This window comes from Lepidochelys kempii, chromosome 2, assembly GCF_965140285.1.
Source record: "Lepidochelys kempii isolate rLepKem1 chromosome 2, rLepKem1.hap1, whole genome shotgun sequence".
NCBI classification, from domain to species: Eukaryota; Metazoa; Chordata; order Testudines; family Cheloniidae; genus Lepidochelys; species Lepidochelys kempii.
In genome coordinates this window covers 62442503-62462293 of record NC_136381.1, presented here as the reverse complement: position 1 = coordinate 62462293, position 19791 = coordinate 62442503, and the positions used below count along the sequence as shown (strand labels likewise).

General features: G+C 41.5%; 2 protein-coding genes across 7 annotated transcripts in view; one reads left to right on the top strand and one right to left on the bottom strand.

Annotated features, from left to right (window-relative positions):
• Positions 1-4604, top strand: part of MTFR1 (mitochondrial fission regulator 1) — a 37430-nt gene extending 32826 nt beyond the window's left edge. For all 5 annotated transcript variants that reach the window (XM_073331013.2, XM_073331010.2, XM_073331011.2 and 2 more), the window contains 3 exons: positions 1029-1275; positions 1461-1629; positions 3072-4604. In XM_073331013.2, the coding sequence (XP_073187114.1) occupies positions 1029-1275; positions 1461-1629; positions 3072-3131 (476 nt within the window). In that variant the 3' untranslated portion in view covers positions 3132-4604. The remainder of the gene's footprint in view (positions 1-1028; positions 1276-1460; positions 1630-3071) is intronic.
• A 9640-nt stretch (positions 4605-14244) lies between these two features.
• PDE7A (phosphodiesterase 7A) overlaps positions 14245-19791 on the bottom strand; it is a 139254-nt gene continuing 133707 nt past the window's right edge. For both annotated transcript variants that reach the window (XM_073331008.2, XM_073331009.2), the window contains 3 exons: positions 19102-19198; positions 16844-16924; positions 14245-15197 (listed from right to left, as the gene is read on the bottom strand). In XM_073331008.2, the coding sequence (XP_073187109.1) occupies positions 14986-15197; positions 16844-16924; positions 19102-19198 (390 nt within the window). In that variant the 3' untranslated portion in view covers positions 14245-14985. The remainder of the gene's footprint in view (positions 15198-16843; positions 16925-19101; positions 19199-19791) is intronic.

The window sequence follows — 19791 nt, the reverse complement described above, 5'->3', positions numbered from 1 at the left end:
GTTCACTTTTAAGATTAATTAAGGGTGGGTGGGGTGAAGATTTTTGTTAAATAAAAATAAGGTCCCAATTTGCATGAGCAGAGTCAGTGACTTAAATTCCATAGACGTCTTTTAGAAACAAAACACTTGGGAAGTTCTCACTCTCTGCCAAGACCTGTGTAATATCTTTGGTGACTTCTGTAACACTGACTTAATATTCACCTAAAGTGGTGCAAGAAGCTTTAATTTTAGATTTTTGTTACAACCTAATTGGTTCAGTCAGTTGCCGAATCTCTCCTCTTGAGTCTTAAGAAGACATTCAAAAAACTTAAAGAAAAACATGGGCGGTAACAGAAACAAGGTGAAGACTTTTTAACTGGGCTTCACACAACTTTCTGACCTCTGCCATTCAGGGTTAAGAATCTCACAAGAGAAGTCCTTCCTTTCTGAAAATAATTAGCACGAATAACTACTGCTTATCTAGGGATTGTGATTACAGTCAATAAGCAATTTCATTTAGAATCTTGTCTTGGCAAATGACAAGTATAATTGGAATTTTTACTTGGGATGCATTCATTGCTGTTGTCCGGCCAAACTGTTATTAATGTGTAAAATTATTTCTAAACGGTGATTTCTTCCAGACACAGTGGCTGCCTTAAGAATATAACTTTGCATTGCCTTTCAAACTCTCTCCAAGCATCATTAAATACTGATAGACCCCAACAAGGGGCAGAGTTGGTGGAAACAGGTCCTGGTGTTGAACAAGTTTTGTAGGTCTGACATGGATGTGCATCTACTGTTAGTATCTGAACTGGGAACTGAACATCCTTTTGGAACAGTAATTAGCTGAGGTGATTGTTTTAATGCTGTCATTTTTAGGCGGTTTAGGACTTAAACCGGGCCAGTGGTCTTGTGACAAGACAACCTTTTGAGGAAAAAATAAATTGATATGCAGCAAATCTGTTCCTTTTCAAAATACTTAATGTATCAAGCTTTCTTTAAAAGGGCATTTAGTTCTTACGGGGAATGAATGTCTTGGTGTGTTTTAGCTGGATTAAGTCCTACTGCATCAGCTCCTGCACCGCCACCACCTCCTCCTCCTCCTCCTCCACCGCCTCTTCCACCTCCTGGGGTACATCGGAGTATGTCTGCTGTTGATCTCATTAAAGAGCGGAAAGGCAAGAAAATAAACGCCGGACAGACTTTGATAGATAATGGTCCAAAGAAGCCTGAAATACCAAATATGTTGGAGATCCTCAAAGACATGAACAGTGTCAAACTGCGTGCAGTGAAAAGGTGAGTACACAATAACTTGTGTTATTTTATTAATGCAAAGTCTTACTCAATAGTTTTCATGGAGAAACATTTGAATTTTGGACTGTTGCTGATCTAACATTTGAAAGGCAGCAGGGGAATGCAAAGATGCTCTAACTACATTCTAAAGACTTGCTGTGACTGTTAATTTCCCTTTCCCTTTGAAGACCAGCAGAAGGCGCAACATGCAAATCACCTGACCCGACTGATCCTGTAGCACTAATAGCTGAAGCTCTCAAAAAGAAATTTGCTTATCGATACAGAAGTGATAACCAAAGTGAAACGGAAAAACAGATTCCAGAGTCTGAAACAAAGGCAAAGTCTGAAATGATGCTGGTGAGTATTGAGATTCTGGACACATCCTGGGATTCGGTCCTACATACATTAAAGCCGAGGTAAATCTCTCTTCAGAAACCTTAGCTGGCTCTCAGACCAGCTCCACAGAACCCCAGTGAGAATCCAGAAAGCTTGGCTTGTGCATCAGCAGTGCTGGGGAGTGGAGAGACGGTCATTCAAAGCACTGTAGGGGGCAACTTTATCTCGGGCTTCTGCTGACCAGGTAAACCATGAGCAGGCTAGAGAGGTTTTATTGTATCACTAAGACCTTAAAAGACAGCTGGGTTCCATTTTAAAAATACATTAATCATGGTGCTGGGAAAACTCATTAAATTGTGTTTTAAAAAGATTGAAATTGAAGTGAAACTCCAATGGTAAGTGTTCAGAAATTCTTTCAAGTAGTGCCTGCAATGCATCTCTCTGCATTTCTAGCGAAATCCAGTTTTGCTGGGCAGTAAACTTTGCCTGCAGTCTGATAAGCAGTCATTGAGCATTGTGGGCTAGAAAGGGAGAACAAATAAATGATCAGATTAATCTCTTGCACTTCACTCAGCTTGGAAAACAAAAGTGAAAGCAAACAACAAAAGAGGTGGAAAGCCTAATAACCTTACTCATACAGCTAGTTGTGTTCTGGGCCTGATTGAGGAAGAACTAGATTACCAACCATAAGCACTCAAAAATCAGGAGACTTAAAATAATAAAGGTTGGGTTTTCTGGTGTACATTCAGGTCACATTTCTTCTCTACAACCATGAGGGCTATAATTTTTTGTAACAAGGGCTATTATTACTTGATTACTTGCCTCCAGGAGCTGGGAATTTTAAGAGCACAAATGTCACAAGACTTGAGAGAACATGGAATTAATATTTGACTTGTGGCATGGAATGTTCATTACTATTTCCACTCTGAGACTGTGATCCATCTTTTGTTGGGGCAAGGGATTGGATGGTAAACATCAGAGGCTAATGGAACCGGCTGGAAGCCTTTGACAGAGAATATTGTGGTGGTGACCAACACTAGTTGTGGTCTAGTAACATTTTTAACCTTATCAGTTACTGGGAGTGGCCCTTAGGCAGCCTTCTCCTCCCTCCCCCCCGTCTGGTCCTCACATTTCATTATACGTGATTTACAGAGGACTTGCAACAGGTGCAGGAAAAAATCTGTCAACAGGCTTGTTCTGGGAGCGGAGTCATCTGGTTGATCTGAGTAACTTCACTTGGTTCCTGATATGCATTTCCCCTGTGAGACAATTTCTAGTTAACTTTGTGGGTAAAATGCATCTAAATCTAATCCCATTTGCATCCATGGCAGCAAGGCAAAGTGGACAAATGATGGGTGGCCTCTGCTTGAGTTCTAGGGTCACTTATGAATTTGGATTATAAAATGATGCTACAATTTCCAGGATCTGTACATATTGTAATGTACTTGTTTTTCCCTTTTCAGTTTGGACCACACATGCTGAAGCCTACAGGAAAAATGAAGACTTTAATTGAAAAATCTTAACTACTTTTATATCACTACAAGAGACTATTCAGCTGCTTTTATTAGAAATCAGTGTTATGTAGTAAGTGTCTTTTGGTATTTAGTGCCCTCCTACAAAACAAACCAAAAAAAAATACTGATATAAAATTATAAAAACGTAGTGCCTTTGTTTTACATTCTGAGGTCTAGAGGTACTTGTCCTTATGTGACTTTTAACAAGAGGGTTGAGTTGAGAGACAGTACAAGTTTTTAAACCTATAAAGTAAACTTTAAAATCTAGCTTTCAATACCTAAAATACTAAGACTTTTTTCTGTGGTGGTTTTAACACTAATTTATCTGTACAAATGTTTTTATATACGTGACTGACAGTCTTCAGACAGTTCGTGTAAATGATAATAATGGGAATGAAGTACCGTCAGTCATTTTCTCTCTCATGTAATAGCTGATGTAACAAGTTTCTTTCGCTGCAGAATTTAGTTTGAGACTAGCAACTTCTGTTCCAAATGAGATCTCATTAGTTTAACACAGCTTTTGCTGGTTTTAGCCTAAAAAGCATAAACAGTTCATGCAAGGGTATGAAACTATTCAGTTAATAATGGAGAAACAGATAATCTCTGATAAGCTTCATTGATTTTACTTGTTACAAAGCTGAGTGGTATGGAATAGAGCATTTCAAAAATAGCAAGATTTCTCAAATGAGATTGCCCTTCTCTCAATGCAGAATGTTCTGTTTTTTCCCTCCAATACATATAGTGCCTTAAAGGTGAATTTGATCTTGAGCAGCTGGCCACAGCTAGCTTCAGGTTCAGTCCTCTGTCAAAAGGTAGACCAATGTGTGTGAAATAGGGTAGAATAGCAGTGTAGATTAAGATACCCTGACATTCTGTCTGAAGTATGTGTCTGAGTGAGCAAATGTGGAAGTCACAAAGTAGTAGAGATGAGAAGAAATGGAGTGCTTATAAAATGAACTATAGGGTGTTTGTCAGTAAAATCTTACTGCTTTCAGAGGCTCTGATCTCTGTTGCAGCTGGGGAGTGCCTGACACACAGGAGAGATGTTTTTACCCTCTACACAGTTAATGGGGCGGTCTTGTGCTGGGTCAGTCCCTTAGCATAAAACAGAAGAGACTGAAGGCTACCCTTATTTGTGATAACTGCCCATGGCCCCACGATAATATTTCAGCAGTCAGGGATATTTTGACTACAATCCCTGCACTAGTTCCAGGAAAGCATTGGTGTGGGTCACCTGAGGACCACCTGGGGAAATCCTCTAGGTACCTGCTGTATGGCAGCTTTGTTCTCCTGATCAGCACCGAGCTTGGATCATCAGGGGAAAACAATCTGAGGCTTTTTGTACACAAATGCAATCCAGTTTTCTCAAGTATTGAAAAATTGGGTAGAAAACATTCTGGCATTCACAGGACTAACAAGCAGGAACACAACAGATCTAGCTTGGCTATATATCAAGTAAACTGACAGCAAGTTTCTTTTGAATGTGGATAAATACAGGTAGAGAAGGTGAGTCAGCAATCTCGTTCTAAAGGAACAGCTGGCTACTGGAATTGTGATGTGAGTGCTTGTTCTTGAAACTTTTTTTTCCCCCCTCTCCCTCCAACTACTGGAAAAGTGCAGCATTTTCCATCCACCTACATGCTAGTCAGTATTAACAAATTGAGATGTAAAGAGTATGATCAACAAGGGCTTTATTTCTGATGTAATACTTCAAAGTGTTTGTATTTACAAAGCTGTTTAAAGGTAAAAAAAAAAAAAGTTAACTAAAAATTCCTCTTACTTTGAAAAAAATATTGTTCAAAGCATTTAGAAGAGCAAAGTCCTATTACTTGGTCTCCAAAGAGTGTTTTGTATTTAGTGCTACACTGAGATGTACAAAATAGAAAAAACAAAATGCTGACTTGACTTTGGCACTGTCTGTCTTGATCATATGTGCATTAGTTGGCTGGCTTTGCGGGGAGAAATGGTCAGTCTGAAAACAAATTCAGAAGTGGTAGAGCTCTGAAGGGAGTCTAGTTGCATCCTCCTAAGATATTAAAAGTATCCAGCTCCAGTATGGCACTTTACTCCTATGTCACCGGATTATGAAAACCTGCTACTCCTGCACAGCAGCATGGTGGAAACAGGCTGGGAAAAGCAGTGTGGGTATTTAAATTTAAATTGCAGCTGCTTGTTCTATGGAGGCAAGTGAGCAAAGGCCGCTTCATTTTTACTTTTGGTGCCTAAGTATGGATTCTTCCAGACTTCCTTCCTCTTAGTTATGTAGAGGAGTTCAGAGATCCATTCCTCAATAACATTGATTAGCATTTCCTTCCCCTCCTCCACAAGACTTTTTTTCTCCCAGACCCCTCAGTAACCATGCTTTCAGGTGGGTTAGCCTGTTTCCTTGGCTTGACACACGTAGAGGTTTGCAAATCAGCAGGTTCCACCCAATGCTATACAATCCAAGGCACCTTTTCAGTGGATCATTCTAAGTGCCCCTGGCACTCAGAAAACACCTGTGTTGTTTCCTCCTACCTCTGTAGGCACCTAAAATCAGTGCTTAAGTTTTTGTCTCTGGGCATGTACACGGCTGCCTCATTCTAGGCAGCCAGACATTTGTGCCCTGGCACGATACACAAAGCAGGGGAAGATAAGCATCCATCTGCAGGGCCCAATCCAGTTGGCAGGAGCTGAGGCCACCTAGCAGTTCAGGGCCCATTCAAACTCTGTGAGGAGGTGCTTATGAGCCCAGTAGTTGGATCACTCCCGCAGGACTATATAGCTCCAGGTTTAATTTCCCCCTCTGCCTGATTGGTGGGGACTATGGTGAAAAGGAGGATTTGAACAGTCATCTCCAACCGCTCCAGAAAGTGTGCAAATGATTGGGGCTATTCTGATACAGGTCTTTCTCATGCTCTCCTGTTGAAACTATCCAGGGTGTATAAAGTCATAGGGCCAGAGAGAGGAGAATGAGTAATGCTGGTGGTTAGGACACTCCCAGGTAGGAGACCCAGGAGCCAGTTCCCCTGTTCCAGTGAGTATGTATTTATATACAGTGGAACAGCTTCAAACAGAGATTAGAGGAAGACCCACTGCAGAATAGGTCATTCTCAAATGGTTAGAGCACTGAGAGGTGAAAGACACCTGCTCAAATTTTTTCTCCCCCTGCAGGCAGAAATCAACCCAGGTCTTGCACATACAGAGGGAGTGCTTTGACAACTAGGTTAAATTAAGGTGGACAGCAATCCTCATTTCTGCCCCCCCTCCAAAAAAAAAAAAAAAAAGTGCCTGATTTGAGGAGAGGGGCAGGGTTTAGGAAACATGGCTCTAGTCAGCATCTCCCGTTGATTAGTTTAGGCAGGCAGCTGCCTATTGTGGTGGCTTACCTAGACTTTAGGAATCCGAGTGTTTTTCTAGGTGCCTACAAGTTAGGCACTGTAATGCCTATATCTCATTATGAAGCTAGTCCATATTGTTAACCTTGCATTTTGCTTCCTCACACCCTCCAAAATCAGGTTAATATTTACCTTCATATTGCACTGCCTATAGAAACAGTATCTTAAGGTTTGTAACATGGTCCCAACCTTACTAATTTCATAGCCCATGAGTCAAATTGTCAAATGAGATATTTCAATTGTAATCCTAATTTATCAGACCTGTAGCACATGTAATTTAGTAACACAATGAGTAGTTTACAAAAGGGCATTTAAATGTTTTACACTCATAATGCACAGAGACATGGCTTAGGGGTCAAAACTGAACTCTGAACCTTCCCTTCCACCAAACAAGTCAGCTAACTGAGGGCTATAACTGAAAATCCCAGCCTAAAATTCTGCTAAGAATGGGGTTCACAAAAACCAGTCTGAGCAAGGAGCTGCCTAAACCAAATACTAGGAAATGCCAAGGAGATGGGTGTAGCCTAAGCCCTGGTCTACACTAGGACTTTAGGTCAAATTTAGCAGTGTTAAATCGATGTAAACCTGCACCCGTCCACACGATGAAGCCCTTTATTTCGACTTAAAGGGCTCTTAAAATCGATTTCCTTACTCCACCCCTGACAAGTGGATTAGTGCTTAAATCGGCCTTGCCAAGTCAAATTTGGGGTACCGTGGACACAATTCGACGATATTGGCCTCCGGGAGCTATCCCAGAGTGCTCCATTGTGACTGCTCTGGACAGCACTCTCAACTCAGATGCACGATTGTCTGCCATTGCTCTGACGCAGGGAGGGGCAACTGACAACATGGCTTACAGGGAGTTAAAATCAACAAAGGGGGTGGCTTTACATCAAGGAGTATTTCAGGCAGGACTTCACGGAGGGTTCCAATAAGAAATGGTGCACCTAAGTTATTGGAACAAGCAGGTTGGTCTGGCCTCTGATTGATACACGGCTAGATTTACCTTGCTGCACCTTCTCTGTGAGTGACTGCAGTGTGACCTAGAGGAATGAGTCCCCTAGACGGGGGGGCGGAGGGGAAGGTTGCAAATGAGTACAAAACAAATCTGGTCTATTTCTTGTTTTGATCCACTCCATCTATCTTTTACATCTTTGGCTGACAGCAGACAGTGCAGAAGGACTGCATGCCATCCACATCTCACGGCTGCTCGGCAGAAGATGGTACAATAGGACTGCTAGCCATCCTCATCTCTTGCCTGCTCGGCAGAAGATGGTACAATAGGACTGCTAGCCATCCTCATCTCTTGCCTGCCCGGCAGAAGATGGTACAAGAGGACTGCTAGCAATCCGTATCGCCTGCCTGCTCACCATAAGATGGTTCAATAGGACTGACTGCAGGACTAAAGAGAATGACCTGATCAAGTCACTCCAAATTTAGTCCCTGCGCCCATGTCTGCCCAGGCGCTCCTGACTTAACAGAGGCGACCAGGAGCACCTCGGACATGACGATGATGGCTACCAGTCCTACTGTACCGTCTGCTGCCATAAGGCAAGGGGTTGCTGCTGCTGTGTAGCAATGCAGTACCACATCTGCCAGCACCCAGGAGACATACGGTGACGGTGAGCTGAGCGGGCTCCATGCTTGCCGTGGTATGGCGTCTGCATGGGTAACCCAGGAAAAAAGGCGCAAAACGATTGTCTGCCCTTTCTTTCACAGAGGGAGGGTGGGAAGGGGGGCCTGACGACATGTACCCAGAACCACCTGAGACAATGTTTTAGCCCCATCAGGCATTGGGATCTCAACCCAGAATTCCAATGGGCAGCGGAGACTGCGGGAACTGTGGGATAGCTACCCACAGTGCAACACTCCAGAAGTTGACGCTTGCCTCGGTACTGTGGAAGCACTCCGCCGAGTTAATGCACTTAGAGCATTTTCTGTGGGGACACACACACTCGAATATATAAAACCGATTTCTAAAAAACCAACTTCTATAAATTCAACCTAATTTCGTAGTGTAGACATACCCTAAGACCCATCTCTTAAGAGATTTAGGAGCATAAGTCTTGGCTATAGGGAGCCACCTCCCTCCACTTGGTATTCAGAGCCATGAACTCTCTATGGGAGTTAAGTATATAAACTGTCCCCATCCTTCACTCACTCACCATGTGGGAGACCCAGGTTGCAGTCCCCCGTCCCCCCCCGTGCACCATAGAGAACGGATTAGAACTTGGGTCTCCCGCTTCCCTGCCGAGTACCCTAGCCCCTGGACAATAAGGTATTCTGGGATCACATTGGTCAGTGAAACCATTCCACTGTATATAAATAACTATTCATTGAACCCGGGGGGAGGGGTGTCTCAGCTGAGCGCCCTAACCACTAGTTACTCTGAATATTCATTGGGTCAGAGACCAAAGTATATGCAGAGGGACACCTCCAACAGGAGACACAGAAACCAGCCCCAGAATACCTCAGATCCCAGTAGTTGGGTCTCCCACCTTCCAGGAGACTGCCCTTATGCCACAGCAGACAGTGAGAATTTGAATCTCAGTCTCCAGCCTCTTAGCATACTAACCACTGTGATAAAAGTTAAGGCAGAGTGCACCACCTTTTCTTTGCTACTCCATCCAATGTAAAATGTTGTTTTTTCTGCTCCAAGGGAGGAAACAGTCACAATTCATTGGGAGATGCCCTGATAACACCATAGCCCCGTAACCTGCTATATGCTTACCCACCTCTACCTCTGATTCTCAAAACCTTACTCAAACTGTGACAAGTAAGAACAATGATTATCCTCATAGCACCATCCTGGCCAAGACGAGCGTACACTCAAACCTCCTTCACCTCCCTCTGGCAGTGCCTCTCTTGAGTTCATCTCAGGAAGGATCTCCTGTCACAGAACTCTGAGACCCTGATCCATCCCAACCCCCTTTTCCTGAACCTGAGAGCACAGTTCCTAGATGATTCTCGAGGATGGTGCTAACCTGTTTGGATAAGGTCTAGTCAGTTCTATCAGGAAACTTAGTACTTGCAAAACTTACCTTCAAAAGTGGAAACTCTTCAATTTCTGGTGTTCTCTTCACTATTCTCAAGCATCAGACACTCTGCTCTCCAGAACCCTAGACTTGCCTGTTGAATTTGAAGACTAGGTCTATTAATGAGCTCATTCAGAGTACATTTAGCTGTTATCACAGTCTTCCATTCGCCTATCGAAGCATCTCAGTATTTGCACATCCCACTAACACCAGATTCCTCGAGGGCTTACACAACTTGTTTCCCCTGTATAGCCCTTGGCCACCCAGTGGGACCTTAATTTGATTTTCAATGGCCTGAGGAAACCTCCATTTGAACCGATGACTGCCTGTTTTCTCCTCCACTTCTCCCTTAGACTTGGTTCCATATGGCTATCACTTCAGCTTGAAAAGTGACAGACTCTGCTCTTATGGAAGATCTGCCATTAACTACCTTCTATAAAGACAAGATTACACGGTGTCCCCATCCTCACTTCCTCCCTAAGGTCTCTTTATAATTCCATATTAAATCAAGAGATCCATCTGCAAGTGCTTTACTCAAAGCCTCACACCTCCAGAGAGGAGGCCAGCCTACATACACTAGATGTCAGAAGGACTCTCACTATGTACCTTGACAGAACTAAGACCTTCCAGGCCTCTCCTAGATTATCTATCATTTGAAGAGAGGATGAAGGGACAACCCACTTCCACTCAAAGACTGTTAAAGTGGGTTTTGGGTTGCATTTTACCCTGCTACAAATCTGCTGGGATATAACCCTCATAGTGCACTCCATTAGAGCCCTGTCCATATCTATAGCTCTACTGAAATACAATCCCATAACAGAAATCTGTAGGACTGCAACGTGGTCTTTCATCCGTACCTTTGCCAAGCATTACGCCATCTTACCTGTTTCCAGGGATGATACTACTTCTGGCACAGTCAAACCTCCTCATTGAGTTACTGCCTGGGAGTCTCCTACAGTGGAGCATCCATAGGAACATATACTCAGAGAGGTTACTTGCCTTACAGTAATTTGAGTTCTTTGAGGTGTTTTGTCCCTATGGGTGTTCCACCTCCTTGCCCTCTTTCCCCTTTCTGTGGAGGCTCTACTTCGTGGTCAAAAAGGAACTGAGTGGTGGTGGGTCCATGTGCCTCCTTACATGCCCTCATTGAAGGCACAAGGTGCTGCTGTGTCTGCAGGCCCGCAGAAACTGCTCTGCATTCTCTGGTAGAGAGTACATGGGTGTGCATGCATGCTATGGTGGAGCATCCATAGGGACAAAACATCTTGAAGAAATCAAGTTACTGTAAGGTCAGTAACCTTTTCTTCCTTTGGATTGCTCAGTGTTATGACTCACTTTCAAATAGCTTTTTTGCAAGCACCTTTTAACTCTAATGACTAAATCAACAGTGGGCAGAAACAATATGAAGGCAAGATTTCAGTTCACATTTTCAGAGATCTCCAGGAAAAAAAGACCTTCCTTAGGTTAAAAAATATACTCTCTCCATTCCTTTTTTTAATCATGAAGTGAACAGCAATGCCATAAAAAAATTCTTTTCAGGTCACTTAATGTTGAAAATCAGTGGTTCCCAAACTTTATTGGTTCATATACCACCTGCTTAAAAATTGGTATTTGAAATAACACATGCAAATTTCTCTTAGTGCACATTTACTTCAAGCCTAATAGGCTTAACTGAAGTATTTCTGGAATCTACAGTAAAATAAATGCCTAAGGAAACCTAAAATGTTCAATTACAACTAAGGGTGGCCAGAAAACAAAAATCCATTTTGCAAAAAACTTGGTTTTGACATTTTTCCTCAGTCAGATGCAGAATAAAACTAAGGCCCTTTGAGGTTTTTCACTGAAAAACAGAGACCCCCTTCCCCCATCCACTAATAAGCATAGCCCAGTGGTGAGAGCATTCAGCGGAAATGTGGGCGACCCACATTCAAGTCCCTAATCTAAATCAAGCAGAGCAGGAACTTAACCCTGAGCCTCCCGCATATCCCTGGTAAGCGCCCTAACCACTGGGTTACTGGATATTCTGGGGCAGGAATATACTCATTCTGGTATTGATCAGAAATTCCATTGTGAACCCAAGAAACCTTCCCAATGGAAGGTTCATTTAAAGTGAATTTTGTGGAAATGTTCATTTAGACAAGTCATCATTTTCCAACTAAAAACATTTCAAAAAGTTCCTGACCAGCTCTAATTATAACGTCCTTTCTAAACATCTCTGGTTTTTAGACAGCACATCACAAAGGAACATGATGAATCAGCCATTATGTCTTTCACATTACTCAAATTACAAGAAACGATTTAATGTCGTAAATGATGTGGTAATATATTTTGGTATGTGCCATTGAACTAAATTCCATGGCCCAACTTTAACCTATCTGAAGTACATCTGAAGTTCCTGGTAATTCTTATCTGGATTGTTGCTGAACACAAGCCACAGTTCATTTTGCTTCCCGTTTACAAAATTTAAATCAGTGGTCTCCAACCTTTTTATGCCCAAGATCACTTTTTGAATGTAAGGGCAACCCAAATGTTGCCCTGTCCCTTCCCCAAAGCCCTGCTCTACTCGCTCCATCCCCCCCTCTCTGTGTCACTTGCTCCCCCCACCCTCACTCACTTTCAGCGGGCTGAGGTATGGGGTTGGGAAGTGGGTGAGGGCTCTTGGCTGGGGCCGAGGGATTTGCAGTGTGGGAGGGGGCTCTGGGTTGAGCCTTGGACAGGGGCTGGGGTCCACGAGGAGGTGAGGGGTGCAAGCTCTGGGCGGGAGTTTGGGTGCAGGAAGGGGGTTCCAGGCTGGGGCAGGGGTTTGGGGTGCAGGAGGGGGTGGGGGCTCAGGGCTAGGGTGCAGCCTCCTGCCGGGCAGCGCTTACCTCCGGCAGCTCCGCAAGGCTAAAGCAGGCTCCCTGCCTACCCAGGCCCCACGCTGCTCCTGGAAGGGGCCAATGGGCCCCTGCAGCCCCTGGGGTGGGGCAGGCAGCACATAGCTCCACGCGCTGCCCCTCTCTGCAAGCACCGCCCCCACAGCTCCCATTGACCACAGCTCCCGTTCCTGGCCAATGGGAGCTATGCGGGCAGTGCTTGCAGGCAGGAGCAGCGCGCGGAGGGAGACCCCCAGCCGCAGGGCACGCTGACTGCTTCGGGAAGCAGCGTGGGGCCTGGGCAGGCAGGGAGCCTGTTTTTGCGCCGCTGGAGATCGCGATCGACTGGGAGCTCCTTTAGGATTGACCAGTCGATCGCAATCAACTGGTTAGTGACCACTGATTTAAATCAACAACATTTTGAGTAGCAACTGGGGAAAATGAAAAAAGTGCCACTAACAAGAAGTTTGTGTGTGTGTGAGAGAGAGAGATGGGGTGGTGGTGTCTACAGTGGGTTTGTTACTTAGACAAAAGGAAATCAATCGTTAACAATTAAGTTAAATGCTATCAGTAGCATGTCCCACATACCTTAGTGGATGATACTGAAATCAACTCCTGTAAGAGTGGTGGTGTGGGATCTGGCAGGAAGATTTGTTAAGGCTTTACATTAGAAATGGTGGTTCTAGAATTCAAGACCTGTGCATGTTCTTCTCCAGACCAAGGGAGCGTACAAATGGACAGTGAGTTTAGGAAAATGTAACCATGTGGAGAATTTGAAGGGATAACAAGCCACTTTTAACCTAGAGGGAAACAAACACATAAGTCAGGATCATTTTTAAGTGAGCTCTAATTCTAACTGCAGGCAAAAGTTGCAGAAGTGAGGAAGTTTGACAATTTGCAGGACAAACATTTAAACCCCATATAAAATGGGTTAAAATAAGGTTTTATAATAGAAGTTAATTGCAAGCTTAACTACTTCACTAATAATAGACTCAGTTATGTAACTTAAACATACAAGAGCATAATTTTGAAAAGTTATTTTTTATTCATCAAAAGTTAAGAGCAACAAGCACATATTAAAATGAGTATGGTAAAGCCTTTACAAATGGCTTTACACTGAAGCTCTCTCCCAAAAATGGCTGTTGCAACGAACTGTAAACAGAATTAATAAACAGTCTTTTACAGAAATAACACAGGAAATACAAATGAACTAAAAGAAAGCACCAGTTTCTCTTAAATTCTGTAACAGTTGTGCTTACTGTACTTAAAACAGTGTAAAACAAATTACAAAAATGGAATGTTTGAAGTTTAAAATTAGTCCTTAAATTTTGTCATTAAAAACATTTCTCCATTTCACATCAAAAACCCGTAAATGGGTAATGTTTCAGGAGAGGGAGGAATAAGTAAACAATGCACTTTTTTCAATCAAAAACGAATTTGGTCACTTAGCTGTGTGCATAGTTTAAGGCATCTGTAGCAATCTGTTACAGTTTCCCCCCAATGTGGCTGTTCATTACACTGTCACATTCTAAAAGAATAAATAAAAAATGTTGCAGTTGAAACCCTTTCCGCTCCCTCCCCCACATAACCCCGAACACTCTCGCACCCACACATACATACACACTGCAGCGAAAGGGGCATTTGTACCCTTGGTCAGAAGGACACAGTTCCCATCCCACTTTATTTCAGATTGGCAAATACCCTGAGTTGAATGTGGTGTTTATAGACATTCTGCCTTTGTCTTGCATATGCAAGTTCAAATGTACAATAGTGAAAACAACATGCAACGTTTTCAATGCAGAACTGCAACACGGTTAGGGACAATGTTCCCCCCCCCTCACCCACCCACCCCCCACTCTGCAAATTCAGAAGCATTTTCAAAAATTGCATTCCCATACAGCACTGGAGAAAAGCTTGGCTGTGGTGAACGCTCAGTTCCCAGTGCACAAACAAAATAATGACAAATGGAGTCTTTTCTGGCATCCAAAGGAAAAAGAGCTTTAGTCTCAGATTTGACCTTTTTTTCTTTTTCTGTTTTTCTAAAAGAAAACCAAAGTTAGTGGTTCTTTCACAGCCATGCGTAAAGATAAGTCTAGAACCAATAGTTTCAGAGTACATTTGTAAACATCAAGTCTTGCCAGAGGCAGCAGAGGATGGGCACTTCACATTTCCATATTTTAAACAAGGACTGAGTGGAAGGTATGCTTTGAACATGTTTATGCAAGACTTGCTAAATCCCAAGAAAATGGAATAGTTCATATCAAGTCTTAGTTTTGAAGACCTTATTTCAAACTTTTTTAAAAAACCCACGTGGCACCATGATGAAACTTCTTGTATTGTTCCTTCAAGATTCAGTCACTGCTGTGCTTTGCATATTCAAGGTTCCAAACAAAAGCCAACTGAGGCATATGCATATTGCTCTATGTTCCAATCTTGTAATTAAAAATTGGGTTCAAGTGATCTGTAAAGGAAAACTTGGAAATAAATAATGCTGGCATCATTTACACTGAACCTTGAGCAGTTATAACAAGTTTCTCCTCAAACCCCATTGTGCAGATACAATTGCAGAGGCAATTTTGTCATACGGATTCTGGAGTCAGGACAATCGAGTTTCCTGAGGTAATACGTCTGAGTCCATTTCCTCAAATGCAGGATCAGTATCATCACCACTGCTTGACTGTTCTCTTTGCAGTCCCTTCCAACTAGCTTTATTCAGTCCCAGATGACCAAGCATTGTTTGTGATAACCTGGTATTTGAAAACCGGGCCCACTCTGTAAATAATGGCTCCACTAAGTAGGTCATAAAACCTTTAAAGAAGAAAGCTTTAGATTAAAAACAGGAAAGAATATGCATTTTTAAGGTAAAGGTTTTAAAGCATTTAGGAAGTGATATAAAAGATTAACAATGCATTAGCAACTCGTCTCCAACTTACATCTAAAAATGGTCATCTTTCAATATTTCTAACACTGTGGCACTTTATTAAAATATATATATAAGTATAATCTATAGAAATATTACAGGTTTGACAGTCAAAAGAAATAGCATTATATTGTATTAAGAAGGAACTGATGAATCTCATTTGTTCCCTTTTGGGGCAGTGGAGAAATAAAGGGAAAAAAACTATTGGAGAGGAGAAAGGAGGACACCAATCATCAGATTTGAATTAAACTACACAAACTAGACTAAAAAGCCTAAAAGTCTAACAGAAACAAGCTCATATATAATAAACCATCCCACAAACAAGCTGAATTGTGTTACAACGGAAATATACATTCAAATTCCCTCGGCATCACTAGACCAGTTAAGTGTATTGAAGTATGACCAGGCAAACTTGTGTCTCATTCAAGGCAAAGATGACTAATGGCCTGCACAAATTAAAGGGCTCCCAGTGTTATGCAGCAAATGAGACATCTTGAAATAGCTGACTGCCCTCTACACACACACACAAAAGTATTTTGTCTATGTCTAAGACTTTTAAAGGTATTCAGGTGCCTAACTCTCACTGATTTCAATGGCTGTGAGATGCCTGAATAGCTTTAAAAATCTGGCTATATATATGCAAACAAAAATTTAAAGATAAGGTTGCCAGAACTGTACTTTTGCCTTATTTAAAAAAAAAAGTTTATTTTAAAAAAATCAAAATTATAGTCAGCTATTCAACAATCTACTGGTTATAATTGATGTAATTTAGTATAATTTGTGAGAACCAAAGTCACAATTTTTTTTTACATTTCCAATTTTATATGAGATAAAAAATTCAAATTATGTCTGGGGTTAAAATTTATTAATCTGCTTAATATAGTAGAACATATTTTTTCATTCAATCCCATTCAATCTATAGGAAAATATACTTAAAAAAAAAAGTCAATGTTTATTAATGGCAAAATCCTTTCACTTCTGTCCCTGGTATAAATCTAGCCCAGGTTGGCAGTGATCAAAAATCATCTACCAGCTATCCATTGGCCTACATGAAATTCCTATGCTTTAAGACTATCTTTAAACCAGTTCCCAGTGAATAGGTGTCCACATTCCAAAAGCCTAAGTCAACTGGCAGCTTCACTAGAAGCACCAAGGACTGAATGGGCAGGTGAATGAAATGTCCTCTAACTCTGGAGCTTGTCATTCCAGGTTAGGATTAAGGCACATTGGAGTAGTAATATGGGAAAGGCTACATTGCTACTGCCCATGCTATACCTGTTCTATGGATACAGGACTTCAGTCTCCAGGACTATCAATCAAGCACCTTTCACGATTACTAAATTCAAAGGAGAAATTTTAAAGCAAAGAAAAAATTGCTTGTGGTGAAGAAGCATTGCCAAATTAACACAAAAAAAAGACAAAGGGCAAATTCTAAGATTTACAGGCAAAGATAGCTTTCCTTCCTCTAAAAATTGTCATTAAAGGGAACCACTGAAAGATTTTAAACTGTTCAAATACATATATTTGTAGTTACCAATCTGGATGTTGGCAATGGTTTCTGACTGTCGATCACACAGCGGACTCACACCCAAGTGATATTTTTTTTCAACATCTCCTAAAGAGAGAACAATTACTTAGAAAAGTAATTTTTAACCGTAAGCATTCTGGAATTGTTAATTCATAATATACACAAGCAAATCTGTTTTAGACAACCATTCAAGGAAGGCAAGTCACCTTGAGAGAACAGTTTCTATGTATTACAGCTGTATCCTTACTTTTAAAATGCATTCTGCAAAAATATAACCCAATATAAGAGCAGATAAATATTAGGGCTGTTGATTAATCACAGTTAACTCATGCGATTAACTCAAAAAAATTAATCGTGATTAATCGCAGTTTTAAATGCACTGTTAAACAATTGAATACTAAATTTATTAAATATTTTGGATGTTTTTCTACATTTTCAAATAGATTGATTTCAGTTACAATACAGCATACAAAGTGTACAGTGCTCACTTTATTTTATTTTTATTACATATATTTGCACTGTAAAAATGATTAACAAAAGAAATAGTATTTTTCAACTCACTTCATACAAGTACCATAAATGCAATCTCTTTATCGTGAAAGCACAGCTTACAAATGTAGATTTTTTCTGTTACATTACTGCACTCAAAAACAAAACAATGCAAAACTTTAGAGCATACAATCCACTCAGTCCTACTTCTTATTCAGCCAATCACCAAGACAAACAAATTTGTTTACATTTATGGGAGATAATGCTGCCTGCTTCTTGTTTACAGTGTCACCTGAAAGTGAGAACAGACGTTTGCATGGCACTTTTGTAGCTGGCATTCCAAGGTATTTATGTGCCAGATATGCTAAACATTCGTATGCCCCTTCATGCTTTAGCCACCATTCCAGAGGACATGTTTCCATGCTGATGACACTTGTTAAAAAAATAATGTGTTAATTAAATTTGTGACTGAACTCCTTGGCGGAGAATTGTATGTCTACTGCTCTATGTTTTACCTGCATTCTGCCATATATTTCATGTTATAGCTGTCTCGGATGATGACCCAGAACATGTTGTTCATTTTAAGAACACTTTCACTGCAGATTTGACAAAACATAAAGAAGGAGTCAATGTGAGATTTCTAAAGATAGCTACAGCACTTGACCAAGGTTTAAGAATCTGAAGTGCCTTCCAAAATCTGAGAGGGACAAGGTGTGGAACATGCTTTCAGAAGTCTTAAAAAAGCAACACTCCGATGCGGAAACTACAGAACCCGAACCACCAAAGAATAAAATCAACCTTCTGATGGTGGCGTCTGACTCAGATGAAAATGAACATGTGTCACTCCGCTCTGCTTTGGATTGTTATTGAACAGAACCAGTCATCAGCATGAATGCATGTCCTCTGGAATGGTGGTTAAAGCATGAAGGGACATACAAATCTTTAGCACATCTGGCATGTAAATATCTTGCAACGCCAGCTACAACAATGCCATGAGAACACCTGTTCGCACTTTCAGGTGACATTGTAAACAAGGAGCGGGCAGCATTATCTCCTGCAAATATAAACGAACTTGTTTCTCTGAGCCATTGGCTGAACAAGAAGTAGGACTGAGTGGACTTCTAGACTCTGAAGTTTTACATTGTTTTATTTTTGAATGAAGTTATTTTTTGTACATAATTCTATATTTGTAAGTTAAACTTTCATGATAAAGAGATTGCACAATGGTACTTGTATTAAGTGAATTAAAATACTATTTCTTTTATTTTTACAGGGCAAATATTTATATTTAAAAATAAATATAAAGTGAGCCTATACTCTGTATATATTACATATATTCTGTGTTGTATCTGAAATCAATATATTTGAAAATGCGGAAAACATCAAAAAATATTTATATAAATGGTATTTCATTATTGTTTAACAGCATGATTAATCATGCGATAAATCGTGATTAATTTTTTTAATTGCTTGACAGCCCTATAAGACAATCCTTCATTTGAAGTATCTTTTCTAGTGAGGAATACATTTCAGCTAGAATCTGAAACTTTTGGGTGTATTGAGTTAAAGCAGATTCTTCATCAGCTGTTAGTAGCAGAAGAAGCCTGTTTCAAGAATGTAGCCACACAAAAAAAAAAGTATTTTAACCCTCTTTTAGTCCTAAACTTATATAGCCCTTCATCTCACAAAGTCACTATGACTCTCAAATATTCATCTTATGACACATTTACACATTCATTGGTATGAGATTAGAATATTTCTATTCTTTTACTTGCCTTGATGGAAGAATTCCTCTGTTACTTTTTCACTCCACTGCTTGCTCAGTTCCCAGGTCCGACATGGATTACAAATATCAGCACACTTCAAAGCCATCTAGTGAATTACATATACTGTGTTACACAACTTTTACTTTTTTTCTACATGCAAAAACATGAATACAAAAAGCAGCATAATTTCTAAAGTAACTACTGTATTCCATAACGTCTCATGCATTTTTATAATCAGCATAACAAACCCAACCACTTGCATTTCACTCTAAAATTATATACCATAGTTAAGGCTGCAATTTAGTCACAGAAGTCGCCGGAGTCACAGAATCCATGAATTCCAGCGACCTCTGTGACTTCAGCCTGCGGTGGTCTGGAGCTGCAGGGTCCCCCGCTGCCTGCTGGGGCAGGAGGCTGTGGGGTACCCCCGCTGCCCCTGGCGGCAGGGAGCTGCAGGGAATTCCCCCACCGCCCCCACAGGGAGCTGTGGGGGTTTCCCCGCCGGCAGGGAGCTGCAGGGGCAGTGGCGGGATACCCCCTGAGCACCCTGCCGCTGCCGGGGAAACCCCTGAGCTCTCTGCCACTGGGGGTGGTGGGGCACCCACCCCCAACTCGTGGTGGGAGGTGGCGGGGAACCCCCAGCTCCCAGTAGGTGGCGGCGGGAGAACCTCCAGCTCCCTCACGCCAAGGGTGGCACTG